This window comes from Macaca mulatta, chromosome 14, assembly GCF_049350105.2.
Source record: "Macaca mulatta isolate MMU2019108-1 chromosome 14, T2T-MMU8v2.0, whole genome shotgun sequence".
Classification (NCBI taxonomy): domain Eukaryota; kingdom Metazoa; phylum Chordata; class Mammalia; order Primates; family Cercopithecidae; genus Macaca; species Macaca mulatta.
This window is the reverse complement of record NC_133419.1, coordinates 16,431,406-16,454,461: the sequence shown is the minus strand read 5'-3', so window position 1 is coordinate 16,454,461 and position 23,056 is coordinate 16,431,406. Positions and strand designations below refer to the sequence as shown.

Below are 23,056 nucleotides of genomic sequence, written 5' to 3'. Positions count from 1 at the left end.
TACAGGTCTCCAAAATAATGTTTTCAATCTTTTTCCTTATTTCTGTTTCTCTCACTCCCCACCCCCATTTTTCCTAATTTAGAATCACTGAAAACTAAGCTGTGATTTCTTAAAGTCCTGCAAACTGAAGCTGGACAACTTAAACTTCAGAAGAAAATAACAACAACCTATTTACATACATAGCCACTTTCATACCTGCCTACTGATGCATGGACTTCAGAGTAATATGACCTATTACAATTTTCCAGGATTGTTTCTTTTTTGTTTGCTGTTGTTTTTCTCCCTTCTTCTCTTATGTTCTCTTCATAGAACGTGAGACTTCACAACCTGCTAAAAATGAGCTTTCCTAATACAGTGGGACTTACTCATCTGGGGATAAAATCATCCTAGCCATGAGAGATTAGGCAAAACCTGAGACCAGAGACTCATTTTCTTCTCAAATTCTTTCTCCAAAAGATTTTAAAAAGAAAAGCGGGGTGGGCGGCGGGGGCAGAACTGGATGCCCCAAATCACTAAGTCAAAGGGAAAAGTCAAGCTGGAAACTGCTTAGGGCAAAAGCCTGCCCCCCATTTTATTCCTAAATAAGATAGCTACAAAGATAAGAAGCTACATTCCTCCCTCACAATTTGCCCACAGAGAAATCCCTTGTGGACAAAGGACAGACAGAACTCAAAAGTCATCATTCTGACACTCACCTGAGGCAAATTCTTATCTGTTTCCTCTTCCCTACTGCTTATGTAAAAATGCAGATTCGCCTAGCTAGACTAAATTGTGTATATAGTGGAAGGCTGATCAAGGACTCAAACGAATGTAACCTTCTGTCTTTATCTACTTCTAACATGGAAACCCCTACTTTGAGTTGTCCTGCCTTATTGGACCAAATTAATGTACATCTTACACATATTAATTGATGTCTCCCTAATATGTATAAAAGCAAGCTGTAACTCCACAACCTTAGATACACGTCTTCAGGACCTCCTGAGGCTGTGTCATAGGTGTGTCCTTAACTTTGGCAAAATAAACTTCCTAATTGACTGAGAGCAGTCTCAGATATTCAGGTTTCACAGCAGTAAGTTCAGAGATCACATGCACTGGGTGCTGACAAGGTCATGGTGGATCTCACAGGATTAGCAGAGGAAATTCCACTGCAGTGTAACCTCCCTCCTCATGAAATGCAATCCCACACAGCAGCAGGCCCAGCTGAGAACACATACTGCTTTTGCATAGTTGCATACCCTGATCTCAAGTTGCCAATTCCACTTTCTCTGGTAAAAGACTGTTACTGGGTGCACCATTCAGCCCATTCCCCCAGTAGAGACTATAAACCAAAAGCCAACCATTTTCTTTCAAATCCAACCATTTCTATTTGAACCATTGGGGGGAATGTTCCAAAGAACAAATTAATTTTATAAAACACACCATGCTCCACAAGGAGCTAGATTTCAACTTTAGAATGATTTCCTACATATATTCTTGGGAGTTTGGCTCAAGTGATGGTATCAGTGCCCTTTTAGGTTTTGGTGCAGATCACAGAATTCTTCTTACCCCTTCTTCTTCTTTATCTTTTCAACCAATTAACAAAAATGAGGACAGTAACATTTGAACCAGAGTATTTGATTCTGAAACTATTCTGATTCTATTCATCTTCCCCATGATTTAACCAGACACCAACCTTTTTGGGCCAACTTCTTCTTGCTATATATAATGCTATATAATAATGTTCTTCCTGCTAAAATCTTCCAGTCACTGTACAGGTGGTTGAAAATGGAAATAGGAAAGTCATGGTCTCTGCCCTTAATTGTGTATGTGTGGCAGGAGTGGGGGCAGGGTACTGGTGAGAGACAGGACTAGCTGGATTTCCTAGGCTGACTAAGAATTCCTAAGTCTAGCTGGGGAAGGTGACTGCACCCACCTTTAAACACGGGGCTTGTAACTCAGCTCACACCCAACCAATCAGGTAGTAAAGAGAGCTCACTAAAGTACCAACTAGGCTAAAAGCAGGAGGTAAAGAAATAGTCAGTCATCTATCACCTGAGAGCACAGGGAGAGGGACCATGATCAGGCTGTAAGCCCAGGCATTAGAGCCAGCAGTGGCCACCCCCTTCAGGTCCCCTCCCATTGTAGGCGAGCTCTGTTTTCACTCTATTAAAATCTTGCAACTGCACTCTCTTCTGGTCTGTGTTTGTTCTGGCTCAAGCTGAGCTTTTGCTCACCATCCACCACTATTGATCATCACCGTTGCAGACCCACAGCTGACTTCCACCCCTCCAGATCAAGCAGGGCAACCACTATACTTCTGATCCAGCGAGGCACCCATTGCTGCTCCCAACAGGGCTAGAGGCTCGCCATTGTTCCTGCATGGCTGAGTGTCCAGGTTCATTCTAATTGAGCTGAACACTAGTCGCTGGGTTCCACGGTTCTCTTCCATGACCCATGGCTTCTAATAGAGCTATAACACTCACCACATGGCCCAAGGTTCCATTCCTTGAAATCCATGAAGCCAAGAACCTCAGGTCAGAGAACAAAAGGCTTGCCGCCATCTTGGGAGCTCTCAGAACATAGACCCACCAGTAACACTGGGAAGGGGGTTACCTGTGTAGTAGCAAAGCTAGACAATTAAAGAGACACTTACGGTGTAGTAGAAACCAGCTAAGGCTAGCATAAAATAGACATGCCACAAGAATATCTTCCACTGATACACTGAACCATATGAAACTAACAATATTTGAGCAGTTTGACATGCAAAAAATGGCAATTATATATGATTCAATGTAATACAGGTTCTGATAGGATTAAGCATTAGGTATTATAGAAATATAGTGGAATAGTTATATGGACCCAGGAACTGCCTTTTTAAAATTCAACTTTAGGGTTTTCTTCCTGGTTAGAAAAGCAATAAATTACGGAAGAATCTTGAAGGATGAATTCAGTTGGACAGCTCTCCATTTCCATTGCCACTCTTCTTACACAATCTACCATCATCTCTTGCCTGGACTAGTGCAAGGGTTTCCTAACTTGTCACTTACATTCTTCTCCATCCTCTTTCTACACAGTATCCAGAATGAATGATCCTTGAAAATCTTAAATCGGATCATGTCCTTCAGCTACTTAAAACCTTTCAATGATGACCAGTTGTACTTCAAGTAAAATCCAAATCCTATCAAGGTACCAAGGTACAAACATGATCCTGTATTCGTTACCTCTCCTACTCTTTCCACACCACTGCTCTCTCTCTCTCATTCAAAAGCTCCAGGTTTACAGGCCTTCATTTTCAACTTCTCCAAAAAGAATTTTTATATCTGTGGCTTAAGCCTCAGAGGAAGGTTTCTTCATTTAGAGAATAGTGAGAAAGTCATATAACTCTCAACTCCGTGTTAAAACCTTATTAAGCACAACTTTCATTATTTATACTGCACAAATAAAAAGCAAAGAAACCTGGCCTTTTTATTAATCCTATGGTAAGAGACCATTTTCCTTCAGGCATTTTGAATTATTGAAAATACTTCCACTCTCTCCCCCACGTATTCTTCTCTTTCCTCCTTTGTTTTTGGTTGTGTTGTTTTGTGTGTCCATAATTGATGTGACAAAGAGCATTTAATGAGCCCTGGCCTGGTGATCTTTTCCTGCCCCACACCACGGCCTGACATTTGCTCTAATTTGGGCTTCTGCTTCTGACCTTTGCAAAGCTCTCTAGATAATAAGCTCCCAAGCTAATAAGCTCCCTAGATAATATGTTCTCTAGATAACAAGTTCCACAACATCAGAGCTCACAATACATCTCCCATGGCTACCACGACTTCATGTACAACAATAAGTATTTACAGAAAACAAGTTGTGGATTCAGCTGCAACCACATATGTGTGGCCTATTAAGGTATATGAAATAAGGACTTGTCACCTAAGATTTCTTAGCTAATATGTTAGCAAGGGAGAAGGAAGAAACAGTATAAGAATTGACCCCAGCATATATTTATTCTAAATCTAGCACATGCAAAACCCTGAGATAGCCATCAAGGACAAAAATCTTCACTGGCAAGTGGGAAGCTCTGAAGGAAAAGCACTTGTCTTGGTGTCAGGAGACCTACGCTTGTGTTTTCATGCTGACAGGATGTGTGGATTTTGTCAAGTATCTTCATCTTCTGAACCTATTTCCTCATCTATAAAATGTCACTAACACCCACTTTGAAAAGCCACATGTAGGTTAGGAGGATTCAGTGTATGTGAAAGTGTTCTCCAAACTCCTAAACGCTTGCTGTGATGATGGTGAAGGTGATAATGAGGAGGAAGGAGTGTCTGCTATGGGCAAACCACTATCCTAACACTTTTAAATACATTATGTTAATTAATCCTCACCAATAAGTCTGCAAATTAGATTCTATCATAATCTTAATTTTACAGATGAGGTTCAGAGAGGTGACAAATTTTGCCCAATATCACACAGTTGGTTTAATGGTGGAACTGAAATTTTAACCTAAATCTATCTGGCTCCATAGTTAAAACTCTTAACTACCATATTATATGGTCAATATAGCTCCCTTATCTTTGGGAAAGACTTTTATTTACAGGTCACTGACACTGAGTTGCAGATCCTGGGTACAGTCTGGGTCTGTAACTTACTCAATGTATAATGCTGGGTAAGTCTTAACTTCTCTGTCCCTCATCTGTTAAATGAGGGAGTTGAACTCTAGGATCTCTCAAGTTCATTTGCTCTGGGTTCATCTAACATCATATGGTCTTCATTCTTGTTGGTACAGTAGTTTACTGGTAATTATTTATTAGGTAATTAACAGTCCAAGTCACCTTGGCTATCTACCAAATGAATAGAAGAGAAGCACACTACAGATATTAGAGGCAATTGAAGGGAAGAGATTTCCAAGGGCTTTGGCAGGTGGAGAAGGCTTTTTGGAGAGGATAGGCCTGAACCATTTCACCATTAAAAAGCACTTTTATTATTTTTCTCCATAGTCACTATATTTACAAAGATTTTATTTTTACTTAACGTTGTGGCATGGTCTGGCAAAAGACAGCATCTGCAGCCCCCCCAGGAAAGAAGAGAAATCCTGTAAGCCCTAGAAAGAGTCAGGCAGGAAGACAAAATTAGTGGCTGCATGCTTACTGCAGACCAGCATGGTATAAGAACAGTATTTTGTCATCAGCTGTGAGTCAGCTAAAAGTTGAAGCCAAATGTTCAAGCGTTGTTAGGAGTTGAGTCTTTTCTTTGATGAAGCATATGGGAGCCTCATTCATCCATGCTTTCCTTGCCTCCACATCCTTGCCGTTATGGGAATGGCATATAAGGCAGTGATTCTCAACCAGAAGTGACTTTGTCCCTTATGAACCATAGGCGATATCTGAAGACAGACTAAATGCCATGACTTGGCTGGGGAGGAAGTGGGAGGCTTGCTACTGATATCTAGTGGTAAGAGGCCAGGAATACTTAGGACAGGCTCCCCACCCTCCATTCCCAGCAACGGAGAATTATCTGGTCCAAACTTTCCATAGTGCTGAGGCTGAGAAACTCTGATACAAGGGAACAGCAGTTACAACAAAGAAAAAGAAAGCCAACTCACCAAGAGCGGCTGGAAATAGAAACATCTTATTTTTACTCTCTCCTCTCCTCCCTAGCAATAAAGGGAATAGAAAGGAAAGCACTTGGAATCCCCAGGCCAGCTTGTGGAAGGTTTTGGGGTAGTGTGGGTGGAGCTTTAAACTGAACATGAGATTGATTTTTAAAATAACTTTTTATTTTGAAATAGTTTAAGACTCACAAGAGTTGCAAAAATTATAGTATAAAGTCCCCATATACTCTTCAGCTAACTTCTTCCAATAATAATGTTATATAACCATAGTATATGGCCAAAACCGGAAAAGTGACTGTGATGCAATAATACTGTTAACTCAGGTGCAGATATTGTTTGGATTTCACCAGGATATACGTGCACTCTTTTCATCTGTTTATTTGCTTTGGTATATAGTTCTGTGACATTTTACCACATGGGTAGACTCAAGCACCCATCACCATAATCAAGATACAGAACTGCTCCAAATCCACAAAGAAACTCTCTCATGTGTTACGCCTTAATAGGCACACCTTTCCTTCAACCCCAGTCTCTAATAAACACTGATCTATTCTTTATTCCTATAATTTAGTCATTCCAATAATTGTATATAAATATAATTATATAGTATATTGCCCTTTGAGGTTTTGTTTATTGTTTTATTTTTCATTCAGCATAATGCACTTCAGTCATCTTAAGTTGTTGTATGTATCAATAGTTTATTCCTTATAACTGATGAATAATAGCCCATTGTATGGATGTACCAAAGTTTATTTAATGATTTACTTGTTGAAGGATGTCTGGATTGTTTCCATTTCTTGGCTGTTATAAATAAAGCTGCTATGAGCTTTTGTGTTCATCTTTTTGTGTGAACAGTTTTCATTTCTTTCAGAGAAATACCCAGGAATGTGATTGCTGGATCATTCATATGGTAAGTGCATATTTGCCTTTATAAAAAAAAACACCAAACTGTTTTATAATGAGACTGTACCATTTTACCTTCCCATTAACAATTCATGAGAGATCCATTTACAAGGCTGATGTTTTAAAATAGAAGCACTTTGTGAAAATAACCCAAATGAGATTGTTTTAATAACTAAAATGACTTCACAGCTAAGACATCTGACTACAATAATATTAAAGGAATCCACTGCTAACCTGGAAAGGGAGGTTTCAAAGTGCACAAGAGGTAGTTATTAAGGAAAATAACAATTATTGTACATCAAGCAGAGTCTCCTCAATCAAACATATTCTATCATTAAATATCATTTTCTTTGAAAGGTAAATTTCTGTTTCCAGCTTTTACTTCTAAAGGATATAAGTCACGGTTATTTGGAGCTGCTGATTACCATGTGATAACACATAGCATTACCCTGAGATAAACTAATTCCAGCCAAGTGCAAAGAACCAAACTTCCTAGTGAGACTAGTTGACCTAATATGAGAAATTAGTACTTTTAATAAACCTGGAAGCAACTGGATCTGTCAGTTAATGATATGGCTATAATATCCAGTAAGGGACTTAACCTTCCCAATCCATCATAAATTATAGCAAACAACAGTTCTTATCTCATATACTTTTTAAAATTTGATAAGGTATGCAAGACATTTAACACATATCTGAGGCATAGTGAATACTTAGTTCAGTCTATGAGATGGAATGAAAATACCTATCTGTCTATTATGATGAAGAATAAAATAGCAAATGTGAAGCATGTAACCAGCAGTAGAAACACGATAAATGTGAGCTGAATATATTTGCCACCTTGAGTGTTTACTCCAGGAGGTACACACAGTAACCAATTAAAAGGGAGTGGTGGAAAGGGGCCAGTTTAAAATTTGCCTGGTTCTTTCCTCAATGCCTTTGAATTATTTGTCCTTTGAAGACCATAAAGATTTCAGATGGGCTGATCATCATGCTTTCCAAGTTTTTTGGTTGTAATTTAATTTAATTATTGTGATTAAAATGACACTGTTCCCCATAAATACTCAAGACCCACTCACAGTTTCTTATATTTACATTCAAATATCTAGGATCTCTCAAGTTCATTCTCTTTGGGTTCATCTAACATTATATGGTCTTCGTTCTTGCTGGTATAATAGTTTATTAGGTAATCGTTTATTAGGTAATTAACAGTCCAAGTCACCTTGGCTATCTGCCAAATGAATAGAAGCACACTACAGATTTTAGAGGGAGTTGAAGGGAAGAGATTTCCCAGGGCTTTGGTAGGTGGAGAAGGCTTTTTGGAGAGGATAGGCCTGAACCATTTCACCATTAAAAGCACTTTTATTATTTTTCTCCATAGTCACCACATGTATATATTTGTGTATGTTTATATATATACTTATATATATAATATATTTATATATATAATTTATATATTATATATAATTTATATATTATATAATTATACATATTATATATTTATATATATATTTTTATATATATAAATGTTGAATCATATTGATTTGTATACTATTGGAAATGTTGTTCAGGAGATACAGCATTTCTGCTGGATGTGTTCATTCAACATTTAACATTTCTCCTCCTGAATGTGTAGAAGTGTTGTGTAGGAGTGTTGTTTCCTACACACCAAACATGTAAGCTCTCTTTGTTTATTTCTTTAAGTTCTGCTCTGGTCCAAGCAATTTACGCAGTATCAACAGAAATAAATCCACAAGCATCTCATAAGCACCTATTAGAAGCTCAGCACCAACCCCAACTCTGGGAAGGAGTATAGTCATCAGTCATTGAATCTGCTAGTAAGATAGTACATTCTGGAAAGTAACCTCAGAGTAGATGGCAATATATATTTATGGCAATATAAATCAAGAAACTTAGAAAGATGCACTCCTTTGGCTTTGCAGTTATTAAGCCTTTAATGAAACTTTTAATGGCAGTATAAATGCTGAGAGGTAATTTGATAAGAGGTGTCAATAACTTTAGCATAAATTCTGAAAGGTAATTTGATAAAAGGTGTCAATAACTTTAAAAACAGTCAAACCCTTTAACGCAGCATTGCCTACTCAAGGCATTTATCCTATAGAAATAATGCAAATAAATACTATCAAAAAGGGTTTCATTACAGCATTACTAATAATGGAAACAACTGGAGATTCACATAACCAATAACAATGGCATTTCTAAATAAAGGATGGTACATTCTCAATTTGGAAAATTATGTAGCCATTTAAAATTGTGTTTTTTAAAAAGAATATTTTACATAGGGAAAATATTAAGAAAAAAGATGTTAAGTGGATAAAAGCAGGATACAAAACAGCAATACTATTAAATGTGTACAGTTGTATTTCAAAGATATGAATAAATGTGTGTATATTTGTGTGTGTGTGTGTGTGTGTCTAATGATCTCCCTAAAAGGGACAAGGCCATCAGTATGTGCAGGTCATTAAAAAAAATCTTTATATGTCCTATAGAGTCAGAAAAATATAGAAAGATGACTAATAGGTTTCTATCCTCAAAAAGAGTTGACATCCCAGCAGAAAAGATATAATTAACACATGGCATAATAAAAAATATACAACAGAGCAAAGACTTGGAATCAACCCAAATGTCCATTAGTGACAGATTGGATTAAGAAAATGTGGCACATATACACCATGGAATACTATGCAGCCATCAAAAAGGATGAGTTTGTGTCCTTTGTAGGGACATGGATGCAGCTGGAAACCATCATTCTTAGCAAACTATCACAAGAACAGAAAACCAAACACCGCATGTTCTCACTCATAGGTGGGAACTGAACAATGAGATCACTTGGACTCAGGAAGGGGAACATCACACACCGGGGCCTATCATGGGGAGGGGGGCGGGGGGAGGGATTGCACTGGGAGTTATACCTGATGTAAATGACGAGTTGATGGGTGCAGCACACCAACATGGCACAAGTATACATATGTAACAAACCTGCACGTTATGCACATGTACCCTACAACTTAAAGTATAATAATAATAAATAAATTTAAAAATATATATATATACACAACAGAATATGGGAACTAGACTTCTGCTGTCTCATCTTGTGGTCCTCCTTTGGGGAATTACCTCTCCTTCAATGTGATTGTGTCTCTAGTAAGGCAACCTCATCACCCTGACTTGCAACTTCTTGGGCTCAGTCACAAGTGGGGTCCATGATCCAGGCTAGCTCACCTGGTATCACTCTTTGTTGGGCCACAGAATGAGAGTCCATCTGGGTGCAATTTTTACACTTTAGAAAAGAGAAGCTCTTTGTATGAATTTGAAGCCCAAACTTCTAGCATTGACCAAGAAAGTAATATATCTGAGAATGAAGCCAACCTGGAGAAGAACCAAGTTGAACATTGAGAAAAAGAGACATTAGGACAATATCCTGAAAAAAAGTAATTTTTGCCCAATAGAACCAGCCATGCTTGAAGTCATATGTAATCCTGAACTTTTCTGTTTTGTGAGCCAATAAATACCTTCTTTATTTTCATTTTGTCAGACAGTAAATTCCATTTTCCCTTAAATCAATTTGATCTATGTTACTTGTCTTTCAACTCACAGGGTCATTATTGACATAAACACATCTTTCGAAGACATAGTACGAGTTACTGAATCAGGGAAGAAAGAGGTCACTTCCAGTCTGATAACTGGGAAAGGCTTCTCAGAAAGGAAGCAATCTGAGCTGGACCTTGGAACAAAAGAGAGAGTATGACCAGAAGAAAAGCTGGAATTTATAGAGGTAAAAATGTCAGGTGTTTGGTAAGATGCTTTTACTGAAGGAGAGACTTTGTGTTGGGAAGCAGGAACTGATGGACTGGGGCCAACATTGTAATTATCAGGCTAATGGGTTTGGAAATTATTCTATAAGCAATGAAATATCCATTAGAGAATTTTAGTAAGGGTGTGACCTGTTGAAAATCATCCTTCCAGAAAAATAATTAGTGTGAGAGTTATATCTAATACAAGTATAAAATTGGCACCCTCTTCATCCTTTTCCTCCTGTAATCTCTTCCCAGGGAAACTCACTAATCTCCTGGTCTTCAGTTTTCCACACTGATTTATCCTCCATACGTTGTCTGGTGGACTTTTTAAAAATATGTCTAATTGTGGCACTTAAAATGTCAGGATGTTTCTTAATGCCCATGCTGCAACATGGATAAATCTCAAAATAATTATGTTGAGGGAAAGAAACCAGACCAAAAAGGAAAAATGCATAGTATATGATTCCATGTATATAACATTCTAGAAAAAAAAGTGACAGAAAGCAGATCAGTGGTTGCCTAGCAATGGGGAGAAGGTGAGGAGGAAGGGTGAGAGTGTAATTACAGGGGAATGAGAGGACTTTAGAAGGCAATGAGATAATCACTGTCTTGGGTGCTAATGGCTTCATGGATGTATACATATGTCAAATTTTGCACCTTACATACATGCAATTTAGCATTTGTGGAATTGTTATACAGTTATACCTTGATATAAATTACACCTCAATAAAGCTAGTTTAAAAATAAAGTGACGACGTAGTCCAGTCTCAAAGCAGACAGCAAAACAGTACAACTAAAAACCAGTTTTTAAAGTAGTTCAGGCTTTTTTCATGTATTTTCAGAACTCGACAGCATCAACTCTCTAAAGCACCCTTATTCTTTCTTGATCCCACTTCTTCCAAATTCCTTCCCTGTTGCTACATCCCTTTATTCTAAATTCCTTGAAAATTTTACCTTCTACCAACAGCCATAAGCAAATAGATTCTCTATTTTTTCTAAAACATTAAATCCAATTCCAGACTCCAAATGTTAGCAAGAAGTTCTCGAATCAGGTATTTTTGGTATTAACCACTGCCCTTTCATTGTTTAAGGATTTCAGGGTACCAGAAGAAAAGAAATAAAAGAAGATGCCTCATCTTCATTCTGTGGTGGTCATCCTTATCACTGTTGATCGTTCTGCTACACAAGGCTATTTTTTTTTTTAACCACTTAGCATTCAGTAGTTCTTTCATTGTGCCAAGCATTAAGCCATGCATTTTCTTACTCCTCATAACAACCCCATAAGAAAGACACACAGCACCCCCTTTTCCCACTCACTTGCCGTCTTAGTTAGGGCTAGTCACTTACCTTCTCTGATCACCAGTTGTCTCTTGTAAAGCGAGCTGTAAAACTAGGTGGCTCTTCAAACTCTGACATTGGTTTTTTTCTTTATTTACTATATATACCAATGCCAAATAAGGTGCCATAAGAAAGAAGAAAGGTGGATTACACACTAAAATTGGGCTCATTTTTATAGACTGGACCTATATGAACATTTACTGGCCTAAAGTAACTTTCTTTCCTTTTTTTTTTTTTTTTTTTTTTGAGACGGAGTCTCGCTCTGTCGCCCAGATTGGAGTGCAGTGGCATGATCTTGGCTCACTGCAAGCTCCACCTCCCGGGTTTACGCCATTCTCCTGCCTCAGCCTCCCGAGTAGCTGGGACTGCAGGTGCCTGCCACCACGCCCAGCTAATTTTTGTATTTTCAGTAGAGAGGGGATTTCACCATGGTGGCCAGGATGGGCTATCTCCTGACCTCGTGATCAGTCCGCCTCAGCCTTCCAAAGTGCTGGGATTATAGGCGCAAGCCACGGCGCCTGGCGAGTAACTTTATTTCTTGTTCAGTATACTCAGAACAGATTGAGACTACAAGAAATCCTGAATACACAGACACATTTAAAGTTCTTGGAGACCATCTGGTCCCTGGAAGAATTCAAGAGCTTGATTTCTGAGCACATAAAAGAAGTCTGAGGCTAGGCAGGAATTTTCTGGGATCTGGCAGGGATACAGCCAGGACATGGTGTAACACGGGCAGTGGCATTCCAAGGACAGGGTGATAGGAGCAGTCTACCCTGGTAGAAAGGATGATTTTTATCACTGGCTTTAACAAAATTATTTTTAAGTGGCAATCTTCAACCATATGTGCTGCTACTTCCAGCAGTCTATTCCAGGACTGCTGATTCAGCAGAGCAAACTTCCCCAAAGCATCCAAGGCCACAGTGCCAAGTGGCAAGCATCCCTGCGCCCTAAAGATACCATGCAACACAATATATACCCAGCTTCAATCCGACAACACTGGGCTCTGCCTCAGAGGAAGCTCAAAGCCTCATCACAGGAAATTCATACATTGCTACTGACAGTATAAGATGATACAACCCCTATGGAAGGCCATATAAAAAACTGCCTATATTTTCACCTTTTGACTCAGCAATTTCACATTAGAAATTTACCCTGCAGATACATGTCCTAGATATCCAAGCAGTGAATATCATGGATATTAATTATCTGTGAAAAATAATACACTGTACAGTGCTTAGGGACGAGGTGTCACAATGTCAGTAACTAACTCTCAGATGAATCAGAAAAAAAAAAATGGGTGGATAGTTGAACTGAATGAATATAGATGGATGGGTAGAGAGCATAGGATGAATGGACAGAAATGAATAATGACACAGATAAATGATTGATTGATTGACTGATAGCACATGCAATGTGAAATAAATAAAACAAATATGGTAAAATTCTGACAACTCGTAAATCTAGATGATGGAAAGGTAAGTATTCATTTCCCTATTCTTGCAGCTTTAGGTTTGAAATTTTAAAAAATAAAATGTTGGGGAAAATTAAACCAAATTACTTTGTTCTTAAATGACTGAGAGACCATGGGCCGAAGACCTCATGAAACTATAGGATGAGTCTACAGCATTTCCCAAAATTGAAGTGAGGCTAAACCGGATATTATTGAGCAGGAAGCAAAATAGCCATGAAGTTTTAAAGTAAAACTGCATCAACCAATCACTTGAAGCCACTTGAAGCTTGAACCCTAGAGTGTACATTTATTTTCCTTAAATATTAGAGAGTATTCAGGGAAAAATTTTAAGACGTCATCTTCATCTCCACACCTTTTAAGCTAACTAACTCCTTGCAGGAGATTTCATCTCTTTGAACCTGATTTGTCCTTTGAGAGAAATGGCATTCACGCTTATCACCCACTACTATTGTGAGAATTAAGTAACATGTCACACACCACTTATCACATACCACTATTGTGAGAATTAAGTAAAATTAAGAGGTAAGTAAACATGAGGGATGCATGGCAAATGCATGACAAATGTCTCTTCTCTTCACTTTCTTTCTACCAATTGTGTACCTAAGAGACCAGCTAAAGGTCATTGGCAAACCTAAAACTATGATATTCATTCATGCATTAATCATTTACTTAGCAAATATTTAGTGAGGACCTAATTTTATGCCAGACTCTGCAAACAGTGATGAACAAAACAGGCAAAGTCCCTGCCCTCCTGGATGTTGGAATTTAATCCTCTTCTCTTTCCTCTACCCCTCCCTGTCTCTTACTTGACTAGTTGAGCACTGTTTTGGGTGTTCCTGAGAATAGGCCTCTGTTTCTCCTTTTCCCCCATGAGATAAGGCAGCAGCTGAGACCACGGAAGTAAATGATTGCTTTAAGTTTGTGTGAAAACAAGGCCACACTGCCCCACTTGAATCCTGCCCATGGCAGGACCAGGGCCAGCCAATAGCAGGCTGTCAGCACAGCTAAAGCAGTCCTTCCTGAATGTCTGCTTTGAGACAATGAGACTCTTTTAAGCCAAGGCACCAGTAGCTAATTGGAGTGTTTTTCAAACAAACTTTGTTGAAATTATAAAGCAGCACTTCGGAACAGCTGCCCTGGGAAGAAATGGGAGTGCAGTTTACAGTGTTCATACACACAGAGCCAGGGTGTGCCCCGAGTTAAATGAATCCATCTGGGGAGCAGATCGGCCCTGATCATAATGAGCAAATCAACCCCTGATAAAAATAGCTGCACTCACATGCAGCTATTTTATCCAAAGTAGATCTCAAGGAGCTCAAAGCACATTATAAAAAGATAGGTAAATAGTGAGCCAACAGAAGAATCCTTTTCTGTTCAGTCCAACATTCTATCTGGTTCTGTAGCTAAGAAGAAAGCTTATGTTTTCCTCTGTGTGACACAATGGATCCAGCTGGAATAGTTCCTATGGAGAACGTAGAAAATCTTGTACTCATTGTAAAATCACAATTATCATAATAATATTAGCTTGGTGCAAAAGTAACTGCTGTTTTTGCCTTTGCTTTTAATGGCATTAACACTATTATTAACTTAATAACAGAATTCTGCATTAAAACCATACTTCTACATTTGTTGTCTCTTTTGAGCCTCACAACGGCCCTTTAAGATAAGCAGAATAGGTATCATACCTTGTTGAACAGAGAAAGAAACTGAAGTTCAGAGAGGGTAAGTGCCTCACATAAAGAGGCACAGCTTTTTAGAAGGAAGTAGCATAAAAGAGACATGAACAGTTCTTATGCTAACACTGGTGCTTTCTTGCTCTCTTTGCTATCTTCAAAAAAGATCTTTCTCTGTTGATTACAGAGTTTGAATCCTCAGAACCTCAAATGGCATAGGCTGGCATCTGAGCTTGTTGTGGAATTCTTTTTAATGATCTCCATTTTTTACCAGAAAGAACAATGCTTTGATTTTGAGGGCATTACTATAGAATTGTCCATAAACTTAACTTGATCTTTTGGTTGATTCATGACGTTGCAGAGCTGGAGAATGTTCATTTATTAATTTAAAAGGAGTCAAGGAGCCTCAAGGAGAAAGATTCAAAGTGGGACAACTGTGATTCCAAAAATCAAGCCCTTGTCCGTGGGAGAAGGAAAGACCAGTGTGCTTCTTCAGTCTGTGTTGAACGCTTTGATATTTTTTCTCCCACTTCTTTTATTGGACTAATACATGTTTGTCTCTTTTTCTTGCCCATTGACTGACTGTATTCCCACTCCCTTTAGGAGCACTGAATTATTAAATTCAGAGTTCATTGCCCAGCAACTGCATGTGCCCACTGAACATTGCTGAGGTTGAGTAATATGCTGACTCGGAGATAAATAAATGGTATCAGTAGCTAACATTTACCTCTAGGATGTCTAGGTATTCTCCTAAGCACGATACATGAATTAACATATTTAATCTCTACAAAGGAAGGTCTCTTAGGCATTAGTATTATTGGCTTCATCTCTATCTTAGAAATGTGAAACTGAGGCACAGGAAGGTTAAGGCCCTTGTCCCAGTTCACAGCACTAGAAGCAGCGGTCCTGGATTTTGAATCCTGGAAATCTAGCTCTCTACAAAGAAACCACGTGCTTAGGAATGGAGGGAGTTGGGCAATGTGTTTTCTTTATTTGTTTTGTTTCATTTCAGCGGCTCCTGGTACAGAGAAAAGAAAGTTTTGTTCATCTCTCATCTCCAAGTTATCTAGTGTAGCCATCAGAAAAATAATGAGTTCTTGTGAAAACATAATAAATTATATGAAGGCAAGATGGCTCTCAGCAGCAGGAAAAACTTCTATAATACCTCTGACCAGTTTCAGGCTGAGAAGTAGGGGCACTGGGATTTTGAGGGTCAAACTGCTTTGGCCAAGGGATACTGCCTTGAGTATCTTAAGTAATCGAATACGCAGATTTGAGTCACAGTAACCCCTACTCTGCTGTCCTGTATGAGATGATAGGAAAATGGCCCAATAGTTTTAAAGATGGTGAGAAGTCCTGGAGGCACAATGCTAGCCCATGGAAGCCACTCCAGGCGGGTTTGGTGGATGGATTCATAAATGAATGAATGAATGATTCACCTTCAATCAGCAAAAGATGCCTGCTTTTCAAAAAGCTCAGTGTGGGATTCACATCTCAGAATCTTATCCTTAAAAGAACTTTGGTTTAAACACTTCTTTTTGTAACCATTTTTTTGTAACCATTATAATCTTCAGCATTACATCTGAGGCAAGGAATTGACCAAATTTTCCACCAGGAAGCATTAAAATATAATGAAAGAAGTCAGGGGAAGGGGGTGGGGAGTGGTTACTGAGAAGGGGTCAGTTCTCTGTGATGCTAGGACATTTGTTTTTGGCTTTGGGGAAAAATTGAACATAGCTAACATATCCCCATATTCTAACTGACTGCATCCAATATGAAAAGGAATATTTTAAGGTTGCCAAGCATACAGAGGGCTTTTGCTAGGAAAGCTCTCATTACCAATATTTTCTGAGTCTTCCAAACACTTTGCATGCAAATACCTGAGACTGGGTAATTTACAATGAATAGAAACTTATTGGCTCACAGTTCTGGAGGCTGAAAAATCCAATATCAAAGTGCCAGCATCTGGTGAGGGCCTTCTTGCCATGTCATTACCGGGCAGAAGGCAATAGGATGACAGAGAGGGCTTGAGGGGACTGAACTTGCCCTTTTATAAAAGCACCAATCTCACCCATGAGATGGAGCCCTCATAGCCTAATCACCTCTTAAAGACCCCACCTCTAAATACTGTTACCATGGCAATTAAATTTCAACATCACCCTTGGAGGGGACAAACATTCAAACCGTATCATCACGATACGGCAAAACGACATTCTCTTAAGTGTACTTAAAGTACCAGGCGACTCCTCTGGACAAGCCCCTGACGTGCCCTCACCAAACTTCCAACCAGATTCTTGCCCTAAAACCTCACTTATACTGGAACTCTGGAGCTGTCTTGAATTTACGCCTGGGAATTACAAATATTCAGTGTGCATATGTCGGATTTATAAAATTCCCATTCAGAAATCATAGTACAGGGGATTTCTGTCAATACCACAGCACCTAAGTTAATTTAATGCAATGCTGAAATCTGGGCTCATTCTTTCATTTTGCAGATGGGAAACTAAAGCCTACATAAGTCATTTGCCTGACCTTCCACGGCTAATGATGGGGAAGCCAAAATATGATCCGAGCTTCAAAATCAGTTTCTTTCTTTGATTCCCTATTTTTATTAAAGAAACTGCCTTTTACATTATAAAAGTAGCATACTAATTTGTAGAAAACTTAGAAAGTATCACAAAAAATAAAGAAAATAATATTGAATAATATTTCAATGCAAAGAGAAATAATGCAATATTTTGGCATATTTCCTTCCAATCATATAGCATCTAGTAAATACAATTTATTGACAAATTTTTTTATATAGCAAACAGGAGTCCATGCCATTAAAAACTTCCTATTTAGTATCTATATAATATTCAGTGTATACATACTTTATACTTTATTTTAATATCTACATAATATTGAGTATATATACACTTTATTATATAGTAACACAGTCTTTATTGCTAACTATTTAGATCATTTCTGATTTTAACAATTATAAATAATATTGAAATAAATCTCCTTCTACATAAATCTTGAACTGAAACACTGATAATTAAGTTAGCACAGATTCCCAAATGTGAGAATATATTTTTTCTATTTTATGTAGCCTCTTTCCTTAAAATTAAGACCCTTCCCCCCACCACCACCCTGAAATTATTTCTTCCACTTTGTTTATAAACCACAGAGTTATTATTACAAATGTCTAGATTGAGGTGTGGGAAACAGAGGGAAAGAGCTGGAGATTTGGAATCAGAAAATCTAGATCAATGCACCAGTTCACTTCTCACTCACAAGGTGATCCTGGAATGTTACCTGAGAGGCTTTCCGTCCATGTTTTCTCACCTGGAAAATGGGGCAGTAATAGCACCTCCCTCAAAAGATTGAACTGAGGCTTAAATCAGATCAAACATGTGACAACGGCTTTGTAAGCCATCATGTGGTCTTGCAAACGTCAGTTGTGATTACCTTTATGTGTGCTGACAGATTTAAACAGCTTTCAAAGGGAAATCACAAGAGAGAAAACCAGTTTATGTTGATGTGCTTTTTGGTAAAATGAAACTCAAACCTTTCTTTATTTTTTTGTATTTGTAATGCTTTTGGGTACATAGTAGGTGTGTATATTTATGGGTACATGAGATATTTTCATAGAGGCATGCAATATGAAATAAGCACATCACGGAGAATGGGGTATCCATCCTCGCAAGCATTTATCCTTTGAGTTACAAACAATCTAGTTATCCTCTTTAAGTTATTTTAAAATGTACAATTAAGTTATTATTGACTATAGTTACCCTGTTGTGCTATCAAATAGTAGGTCTTAATCATTCTTTCTATTTTTTTTTTGTACCTATTAACCATTCCACTTCACTCCCCCAAACCCCCACTGCCCCTCCCACCCTCTGGTAACCAACCTTCTACAATCTATGTCCATGAGTTCAATTGTTTTGGTTTTTAGATCCCACAAATATGGGAGAACATGCGATGTTTCCCTTTCTGTTCCTGGCTTATTTAATGTATTGTAATTCAAACCTTTCTTTTACAAAAGTTTGAAAGAATTGAAAGGCCCTCGGGATAAATAACAGCTGTCAAAAGAACATTTCCCAAGTCCAATTCGTGTCATCCTGGAGATTTTGAAAGCTTTTGCTCATATGTTGGATTAGCACATCTAAAAGTCTCTGAGCACAGGCACATCCGAGAGTTAATGAACCCAACACGCCTTGATGCTGTGCAGGAGAATCACCAGGACCACAGCTTAGTCCCTCCTCCCTCAGGGAGGGCCACAACATGAAGCCAGAGTGTGATTGGCCTAGGCTCTTTACTAAAGAGCATTTAATGATGAAGGAGGATGCTTCCAAGAGGCTAGACAGCAGAGAGAGGACAAGTGAAGAGAGAAAGAAGGAAGGAAGGTGGCCTAGCCTTCATCAAGGCAGAAAAGATTCAGGACAGGCAAAGAAGTGAGAAGCTGGGAAGGTGCTCACTATCAGGTTTGTGAAAAGACAACTAGGCTCAGAAGTTTTCAGTGTAGGTGTCATACTGCAATGGAATGAAAAGGGAGAAAGGCAGTCATTTTATGGTTCAATCAGAGGTGAGGATTAGAAATTTCAAGCATTAACCCAGAAATCCTAGGGATTCAATGACAATGAAATTTGAAGAAAAGTGTGGGGACAATGGGAGCCTTGTAGGAAGGAATCAGTCATACCCAGGTGAGAAGCATCAGCCAAAAGGAAAACCCATAACAAATGGGGAAGCTGAGTTCTATGCAAAGCAGGAGGCAAATGGGAAATGCAGCGTGCCCAGGAAAAGCCTCAACATGTACACCTGGCAGGAGATCCAGAGGCATAATCAGGAGGCCGACCAATGGCTGGTCATCAATCGCAAGGTTTACAATGTCTCCAGCTGGGCAGACAGGCATCCAGGTGGGCGCCGGGTCCTCAACCACTATGCTGGGGAAGATGCCACGGTAAGAAACTCCAAGCTTTCCCCCACAACCCTCTCCGTCTTTCCCCCAGCTGCTGGGTGGCTGAGATCTTGGCTGTCTTCCCAAAAGCATTGCACAATCATTCATCTCTTCCCAAACCAACTTTTCAGGATTCCTCTCTAGCAAAATTTTAGTAGTAAATTAAGCCTCAAGGTCTAACTATGAGCTGTACCTGGTTTGGGATGAGTTCAGATACTGCCAGTGAATACTATGTTTGCATATTCTGCGTTTTCTTTTGTTCTTGGTGGTTTGTTTTGCTTTGTTTTGAAGCTGAGTCACTGTCTTACAAGAAGAAAATGACAAATATGTGAGTAAAATCTGGGAAAAAAAAAAAAAAGAACATCTGAACCCAAATAGAAATTTATAAGACTCTTATAAATTTCAAATAATTGGAGTGCATAAAAGAAAGAAAGAAAGTCACGCAGTGGGCATGAAAATGTTGTGAATAATGATGAAAGCCTACAATTACCTAGGCTTTAAGAGCTTGAAGAGCTCTTTGGCTTCCTGTAGTTCATTCAGTATCATACAGGTAATGCAACCCCACTTTTATTGACACATTGAAATGCATCACCTCACTTAAACCTACAAGGAAGGTGACTATTATTTCCATATCACAGATGAGAAAGTTGACATTCAAAGTTGGAAAAAACATGTCACACAGCCAGCAAGTAATGGTGCCAAATTTTGAAATCAGGTCGGTTTGATCCTAAAGCCCTAAATATCTGGATTGTAAAAGAATAAAATAAAATTTCTACTTATTTGATAAAATGGTGTCTCAAAATCTTAAATGCCTTAAGGAATCTCTTTTAAAATATTCCATAAAGAAGTCAGTTTTCTCTCAATTGGGACTTTTATTTCCCACACTGTACAGACGAAGAAACAGAATTAGAGGAACTAAGCAACTAACTCAAGGTCAGAAATTAATATATGACAGAATCGAAATTTAAATACAGGCTTTTAAAAATTATGTGGCTCCTGTTGGTTTTACAGTTTAGCATATAACTTCTTTAACTGGTTTTAAAGATTGGATTGAAAACATTATTTTGCTAAGTACCAGTCTACAAATGGTACCGTACTAATCCTAACAAAATTCACAAATACCTGCAAGATTTCATCTTTTGATGCCATCAACATCTCTTCCTCAATTCTTATTCTTCCCCCAATTTCTCATCCCTCTTCTCTGTGTAGGCTCTTGTTCTTCTGCCACCTTCCTATCTTATTTCTACAGTCAGAATAATACCTTTCTGAGTATGCCCTGCTAGAGCCCCACCACTTCTCTCAGATATATTTTTTTAAACAAATTTCAAACTTTCCTTGGAAAATAAGCATGAGCTTATACACAGTGCCCAGAAATCAGAGAGCAGAGGGTAGAAGCAGCAAGAAGAAGAGCATTTGTGTAAGAACAACAGGAGAAAAAAAAAAAAAGAAGAAGAAGAAGAAAATGTAAAACATACTACAGATGCCTATCTATCCCATCCCCTCATTTCCACAACTCATAGAAAATACAGATGAGGCTTTGCTAACACAAGTCACAGAATTGGCTCAGAGGATGTGTTTGCAAAGACATGAGCGTTCAACCACCTTAAAAATAACTGATAGCCTCACTCAGCTGGAGGCAGCCAAGATAGATGATAAAGTTTTAATTGGCTAATGATTTTTACCTCCTGGAAGTCAGGAAAAGACCCTGAGTTTGTGTCCAATTATAGCCAACAAGGAGGAATTAATTAATATAATAGAAACCATCAGAATCTTGGGGGAAAATACCCATGCCACCTTAGGATTTACGTATGTCAAAGAAGAAAATCATAAGTTGGTCAGTCATGTACCTTAGACTTTAGGAAAATAAATAAAAAATGTCCAGAGAAAAGATTCTCCTAGAGAAAATGGCTTAAGAAGAAACGGGGAGTGCCAGAACAATCCACAGTACCCATGACTCAGAGTACAGGGAGCCTGAGCTTTGGAATAGGTTATGTGAACCTAGGAATGTTATTAGGATGTTCTGAGTCTCAGCTTCCTCATCTGCAAAATGAGGCTGACATTACCCATCTGAGTGATTTATGGCAAATAGAACCAACGCATGTAAAGTGTTTGGCATTAGTGCCAGATACTTAGTAAAAGTTCATTCAGTCATAGCCATTATCAGTCTTATCACCAGCATCTTTATCCTCAGAAATATAATTAGTATTTCCTGTTTGTTCACCACCAGCTTAGAAATCCTGTTTATATTTTGTGTCATCTGATTGGGAACGGAGGACTATATAATGAAGCATCATGCTTTCTTTTTTTTCTTTTCTTCTTTTTAATTTGAGACGGAGTCTCGTTCTGTCGCCCAGGCTGGAGTGCAGCTGTGCAGTGTCGGCTCACTGCAAGCTCCGCCTTCCGGGTTTACACCATTCTCCTGCCTCACCCTCCCGAGTAGCTGGAACTACAAGCTCCCGCCACCAGGTCCGGCTAATTTTTTGAATGTCTTTGTATTTTCAGTAGAGACGGGATTTCACTGTGTTAGCCAGGATGATCTCGATCTCCTGACCTGGTGATCCGCCCTCCTCGGCCTCCCAGTGAAGGAGGGAAGATCATAAAGTCAGAAGGCCTGATATCAAATGCTTACCCCATAACTTAAGAGTCGTTTGCAGGTCAAGCCTCTGAGTGGCAAGTGTGAGCCAAAGTACTCTCACTGTGTGCCAACCCCGGGCCCATGGCTGCACCTGCCCAGAGAAAGCACCCTTTTCTTATATACATAGTAACTCTTCTCTAGGTCTCCATCGTCCTCATAAAAGGTGAATGATGGTATCTACGTAATCTATCCCACAGCGTCCTTCATTCATTCATTCACGCAGTCAGTTGTTCCAGAACTCTTGTTAGGGTTCCACCCTCATGGGAATGAAACAGGTCTGCTTTGCATCTGGGCTCTACATTTACTAGGAATGTCCTGAGGCTCTTGAAGTCTCAGCTCCCTTATCTAGAAAATGAGGATAATAATACCTTCACCTTAGCATTGCCATAAAAGTCAGCAGAGATCAAATGAAGTGCTCACCGTGGTGCTTGGTACAGATTAGACGCTCAAAAGATAGCAGCTCTTGCATTTTGTTATTACTTCACTCTTCTGAGGTGGGTTTCCATTTTCTCCAAGGAACTTTACTAAGAAAAATAAATCTATAAAACAAAAGTGGTACATAAGCTCCTGTTATTGCACATATGAGGTATCTGGTATTTTCAAATGATATGATTTAAAACTAATGTCACTATGCTAATAACTAGAGTTATGGCCACAGTCTTTTTATCTGTAAGAGCTCACCTAGGAAAATCCAG

At 38.7% G+C, this 23,056-nt stretch overlaps 2 protein-coding genes across 2 annotated transcripts in view; one reads left to right on the top strand and one right to left on the bottom strand.

Moving 5' to 3' along the window:
* OR5AP2 (olfactory receptor family 5 subfamily AP member 2) overlaps positions 1-23,056 on the bottom strand; it is a 244,724-nt gene that overhangs the window by 98,323 nt on the left and 123,345 nt on the right. The window contains exon 2 of the mRNA XM_077960650.1: positions 22,782-22,900. The gene's annotated coding sequence lies outside the window, so the exon portion shown is untranslated. The remainder of the gene's footprint in view (positions 1-22,781; positions 22,901-23,056) is intronic.
* FADS2B (fatty acid desaturase 2B) overlaps positions 19,078-23,056 on the top strand; it is a 38,944-nt gene continuing 34,965 nt past the window's right edge. Inside the window, exon 1 of the mRNA XM_015114172.3 lies at positions 19,078-19,729. Within this exon, the coding sequence (XP_014969658.3) occupies positions 19,403-19,729 (327 nt within the window). The 5' untranslated portion in view covers positions 19,078-19,402. The remainder of the gene's footprint in view (positions 19,730-23,056) is intronic.